Here is a 6167-nt window from a genome sequence, read left to right on the forward strand (position 1 = left end):
CTATTAGTTCCCACTTGTCTAAGAAGCAAGACATGGCACTCACATACAAATTGGGCAGGCACAGTTTCATTTAATTTTATGTTTCACTATTGCTGTAGTTGTATTTTGTCCCATTCTGGTCATTCTGTCTCATTGTTGGGGTTCATTGTTGTGTTTCTGACTTTCTTGAGTCCTGTTTCCTGTTTCTTTAGGGTTCATTTAAATCACATTTTGCATCTTGATGAACGACCAAAGGCCCCTGACGCCTTTATTGTGAAATAAAAAATACCTTCATGTCCATTGCTACGCTGTTGCTCCTCTTTGCTGACGCCTCGCGGAGGACTAAAGCAGCAGCCACTTCACAGGTAGGGTTGCCAGATAGGAAATGATAAACTGTCGTACTGTATACTATAAGGGGGTTGCGCACATATATTCTAATATTCAAATATATGTCATTGGTCTGGTTAGTTGAATCAGACTGATATGTGGGCGTCAAGATTATTATAAAAACTACGTTTTTTCAGAACTATCGTACGTTTTGCCCCCTTTAAAACCTATTAATTGTACATAGTATAAACTAATGTATAAATACGTGAATTATTGTATACCTGGCAACACTGTCTCAGTGGCAGGAGGTCCTACGTCATCACCGGATGTTGATAGTAGCTCGGAGTGCGACGCAGTCAGGGAACAGCTGAAAGAGGAAAACAAAGCCAAGACGACGACGGCAAAAACAACACATTTGCGTCTAAAACACGCTGTAAACATCGGTGACATCACCGCAAGGCGAACACATTCGGTTTGATATAAAACTGTCTTTGAAAAGGTAGGACCTTCGTTTGGACTTAGCCAGAAATGTATGTTTTGGTTTTTTTGTGTTTCCTTAGCCTGTTGTTGCTGTTAGCTGAACGGCTAACCTAACGTTTGTTTCTTTTGACTGAGTTTGTGCCAAACCACAAAACCAGATAACGTGTTCCTTATTTTCAGCCAGGTCTTCGTTTTAAAAGAGCTGTAGTTTTGGTTCTCTTTATTGTGGTTTTTCCCAGCTGCCATCTGTAGTCAACATTAGTCATGACGAGCCAGTCAGGAACATGAAGTCATTGATAAGCTCTGTTATGTAGAAAAAAGGAGAAGGAGAGTTACCAAGAGCGCCTCTAGGTGGTGTTCAATGAATGACTTGATAGTAACTATAAATGGCAATTATGAGTTTTGTCTTCTTGTATAGTTTTAAAGTATTTTCTTCAGGTTTTGTCATTCAAAAATTCACAAGTCAACCTTATTGTATTTTTAATATCACAGTATTTTATGCTTATTTCTTATTGTCATCATTCATTTTCCCTTTTTATCATTTTAAAAATGAGTTTTTTTGCAGCAGTAGATCGACTGATTATGCCTGTATATTCCTAATGAATTAACAAGGAGGGAAATGAAGATGCAGCAGCAGCTACTACAGCTTACTGTAGCCCACAGCTTTTTTTAATTTAAGTGAAAATGATCTTCTGTATAGTATTTAATTGTATTAAGTGTACAAGTTCTTCTAAGGATTGTTAACTATGTTTAATGTAAGCAATTATTGTTATATTTTGTTAAATGAACAATGTTAAATATATTGGTCAAAATAAGGAATACCAAAATTGTTGGGTATCGAGCATCGGCTGCCCAAAGCTCATATCAGCTGACCTCTAAGGTCAAATATATACAAAAAAGAACAAATAAAAGCATCAGAAATCGTCGATTATTAGCTGTTTTTAGGGGACACGCAGAGGCGAAACCAGTGGAATGAATTTGTTTGACTTGCACTAATTGTGGGTTTCTGTCTGCAAAATATTCAGGCTGAATAAATTACTGATACAAAACTCATAAAATATTAACTACTGATTACATTAGAGTCCATGATATTACGTTTCTGAAAATACAAGTTATTGCGGGTTATTTTTTTAAAAAACACTGCATGTTAGTTGTGCGAGTCGAGGGTCGACACTAGTGAAACAGTAGTAACAAATTTGAGAGAACAGGAACAACACAATAGGTCAGACTGCATAATATCAGTTATTATCCGATTGTTTTTATGTGAAGGTGACAAAATGAGTAATACTAAAAAGACTTTGCATTAATGTCTCAAATGAAGTTAAACATTTGTTTTGAAATTTGTCTTTTGCTCATCGGACCTTATCATCCAATCCTCGCCAATACTAAGTTAGAAAATATCATAAAAGCAAAAATTAACAAAGAAACTGAAATCACTAACTTTGTGTTTTGTTTTACCTTTGGTCAATCTTTTATTCTCTGTGACTGAGAAGCTTTTCTCATTGATTTACTAAACGGCTGACTTTGGCCTCATATTCAGCAATAGCTACCATAACCAGTATTGCAAAGCCTTTTCGTGTTTGCAAATGTTTTTCTTCTTTAAAAGTAATTTTGTTAGTTAAGTTTTTAAAGTGTTACAGCTTTAATTTTCCTACAGTAATTTGTGAGCCTTTTCTCCTTTTAGGTTGTGGTAATACTCCTGTAACTCCACCGATTAGACGATGGGGCGTATTTTCCTGGATCACATTGGGGGAACGCGCCTCTTCTCTTGTGCCAACTGCGACACCATTTTGACTAATCGCTCGGAGCTCATCTCCACACGGTTCACGGGAGCCACAGGCAGAGCCTTCCTCTTCAATAAGGTACAGTGAAATGAAGCGTGAAGGCACCGGCTGTGACGTGCGCTCCCCAAAACCCCGCGGGGCCCGCGTTTCCTCGTTCGACGCTCCTGAAATTGTGTCACGGTTCTGTCTCAACCCCACAGGTGGTGAACCTCCAGTATAGCGAAGTTCAGGACAGAGTGATGCTTACCGGCAGGCACATGGTGAGGGATGTCAGCTGCAAGAACTGCAACAGCAAGTTGGGCTGGATCTATGAGTTCGCTACTGAGGATAGCCAGCGGTACAAAGAGGGACGTGTCATCCTGGAGAGAGCGCTGGTTAGGGAGAGCGAGGGCTTTGAAGAGCATGTCCCCTCAGACAACTCATGAGTGTTGAACACGCGCTCCTGTCCCTCTCCTCTGACCCTTCTGCCTCTGCGTTGTGCATCACCACCTGCAGACTCGGTGGCCAGTGACGTTTTCACTCCAACCCTCACACTCCTCCTTCCTCGTTTCCAGCACATGACCTTAGACCGATGATTAAAATAATAACGTGCTGGATCTATTCTCGCTGAATAAGCCTTCCCCAAAATAGCCCCTAATTTATGCGTCACTGTGAAGTCTCCCCGACACAGCTGTGAACATCATTAGGGAGTCGCACATTCTCTCAAGCGTCTAAGCACATTAACCGATTCGTCACCAAACCCGCACAAGAACACTACACACTTTCATGGTAATTCGTCCTTGGATGGTATCGCGCAGTTCAGTCACATTTAAAAAACTAATTTTGTTCTTTTATCTAGATAAGTAGAAGTGGTATTTTAAAGTATGATTTATGTCCAGATACGAGCACATCAATCAACACTCTCTGCTAAGTAAAAAGAGCCACCATATTGTTTTGGTGGTATTTGTGGTCCTGCGTTGTGAATTTTGTCTCCGTGTACGTGTCCCTGGCTCACAATGAATGCATTGAAGTCACCACGATAGTCGTTTGTTTCGTATCAGTTACCTTTTCTTCGCTTATAGAGTTAAATGAATGTACTGCTGTTTAAAATCTCTGTTCGCATTCAAAAGACCGCACAGAATGATGTCACCTTTTAAGTATTCGTTGTTGTGCTTTACGGTGATTAAGGTGTTTCTTTATATTGCTCATATGTATAGGTGTTGACTGGTATGACCTTCTTCATATGTACAGAAAGTGGCCTAATTTCCCCCATACAGCTCCTCTCCATAGTGATCTCCCATACTGTAGACAGTTCTGTAAGTGAAAGCATTTATACCAATCCACAGCTGTTACCATGGATTCTGTGTCTGTTTATGTGCCGTGCGAAGAGCTGCGTGTCACTTTTCAGAAGCATGTTCCTTTCAGCCAATGTGTCTGGCACGTGAGGGAGACTCTCTGCTGTCTCAATGGCCGGATTATTAAGAGACTGGGTCATATTTTAAAGTACCTTCAGCTTGCGGGGAATCACCAAAAACGATACATTTGATCTGCAGTAAACGGTGTTCTCCATTTAAACCCAGTTCACTTGCAGATGCTGTCTCCGATTGGTGAATTACTTCCATCATGGCGACCCACCCTCTTTATATAATCTCCAGCTCGAGGCGTGTTTTGTCATCAGATGACTTGTTTCATAAAACACAAAGCCCGGCAAGCTTTAATGGGGTACTTATCTTAGAAGTCAAGCCTTTGTCCTTAGAATTAACCAGAGGCTGTTTTATATAATGAAAAAGTAAAAAAAAAAAATAAAAAAGGAGTTTTTATGACACTGAGGAGAAATCCTTACTGTGGCATAGCGTCGTGCCGTGTCAGAGTGGGAATGCATGTAAGGTGTTACCAAAAGGTCCAGCCTTCACCAAGATATGTTTTTTTTTTTTTTTTTTTTTTACAATTTATTTGTGTTTTTAAAGAAAAAGAAAAAATACTTTCAGATATTGTTTGTGTTCCAAAGTCAGTGCAGTGAATAGTGATTTTATCTTTCATTTTTATCATTTTATTCAAAGGCTAAGTGTTTTTATTCGATTCTCATTATATGAGTTCTGTTTGACACATACATTTATCTTGAACAATTTTTTTTTCTTCTATTATTGATTTGAATATTTGAATGGAATCGCTTTCTTCAATCGCTGTTGGAATTTCTTTTTCTCTGATGTGATTTCTAAATAAAAATGTAGTCCTGCTGAGTCTGTTTTCTTGTTTTTATCAACTATGAAGCTGTTGAACACTAAAGACAGTCTACTACAAACTCGTGTATTTACATTAGGATCAGACTTGTGCTTTGTTTTTGTAGATTTTTTAAAAAACAATGGCGTTAGGGAGCACGAGTCATGATTAAAGTCAAAATCTGGACCTGTAGGTGGCAGCAGAATACCGAGAAACAGACAAATATATATATTTCTGCCCTCCTTGGAAATGCTGGTGATGCGGAATCATTTTCCTGCCTCTGATGTTAACCTGCTGAGCAGTATCTGAAGGGTTTCGCTCCAGTTTGGATGCACATGGTGTTGATGTCATTCCCTGGAGCAGATGAAATGAAAGGTCATGAATTATTTGCAGCAAATATCCACTGCTGGTCAATATACAACTGGAAATAGGAGATGGGATTCAAAAAAACAAGCAAAAAAACCCCCCAAAACATGCATGCAGGAGTGAACGAGATTAATACAAAGTTTCATTGAAAACCCAAACTATGCAGCACTCACTATGAATCATCCACAACTAAGAGATTTGAATACATTAGGTTTAAAAATATGAGGTGACGACTCACTCCTAATCCACCCACTAATATTGTGGTGCTGCTGTCGAGTTATTTATAGCCCTGATGCTGCTGGAAGCCGTCTTTCTTGGCATGCGAGAGAAGCTGTGTCACTGTGGAGGCATCAACAACAGGTCCGCTGTTCTGCAGTCACTCCTGGAGCCACCTTACAATCAGCGCTCACAGCTAAACTTAGCCCACACAAATATTAACGCAACACACAACTCTGGTTGCAGCTTTTTTTTTCTTTTAGAGAGAGTGAGAAAGAGAGACTGAGGGCACGTATGGATTGAGAATATTGATGAATTTATGACTCAGTCTTGTGCCATTTAAATGCCACTTTTGACCACAGGCAAAAAAAAAAAGAAGAAAAGGTTCTGTTCTCCAGAGAACTCAATGTGCTACTTTACAGTTCAGTTGCCTGTGTTTTTCGCCCCTATGTAACCCCAGGATCGTCTGCTGTCTTTATTGAGAAAGCCATCTGGCCAGAGAGAGGTAATTACACTGCATTGTTGGTCCTGTTTGTCTACATAAACCTGAGCAGACGCTGCTCGGATCTCTGTAGGACAGTCTACGTGACCGCGCGTGTTCACAAAACTAAATTCTCCTCTAACTCAAGACACTTGGACAGGAAGTCAGACAATGAGATTCCCTGAAGACTCTTGACCTCAGACTCGTGCATTAATTCAAGCGCCGTACCTGCAAGAATTTGTTGGTTTTTTTTTAATCAAGTAAGAGAAAAGAGGAGAACACACCAGCGAAGTGAAGCTTCTCTGGCATCTCATTAATGGGTTTTGTATGCATCA

General features: G+C 39.8%; 1 protein-coding gene across 1 annotated transcript; it reads left to right on the forward strand.

The window, feature by feature from the left end:
- Positions 1–638: 638 nt before the first annotated feature.
- On the forward strand, positions 639–4789 carry LOC108232803 (protein yippee-like 5). The gene is made up of 3 exons (XM_017410843.3): positions 639–805; positions 2471–2648; positions 2771–4789. Exons 2-3 carry the CDS (start codon positions 2508–2510, stop codon positions 2993–2995), a joined length of 366 nt encoding a protein of 121 aa, XP_017266332.1. The 5' UTR covers positions 639–805; positions 2471–2507; the 3' UTR covers positions 2996–4789.
- Positions 4790–6167: the final 1378 nt, after the last annotated feature.

The sequence above is a fragment of the Kryptolebias marmoratus genome, linkage group LG10, assembly GCF_001649575.2.
Source record: "Kryptolebias marmoratus isolate JLee-2015 linkage group LG10, ASM164957v2, whole genome shotgun sequence".
Lineage (NCBI taxonomy): Eukaryota > Metazoa > Chordata > Actinopteri > Cyprinodontiformes > Rivulidae > Kryptolebias > Kryptolebias marmoratus.

Bases quoted from the DNA above. Each gene is read 5' to 3' on its own strand.
- LOC108232803 (XM_017410843.3), top strand. From the start codon at position 2,508: ATGGGGCGTATTTTCCTGGATCACATTGGGGGAACGCGCCTCTTCTCT. The intron at 2,649-2,770 runs GTACAGTGAAAT...TCAACCCCACAG, and splicing joins GAGCCTTCCTCTTCAATAAG to GTGGTGAACCTCCAGTATAG.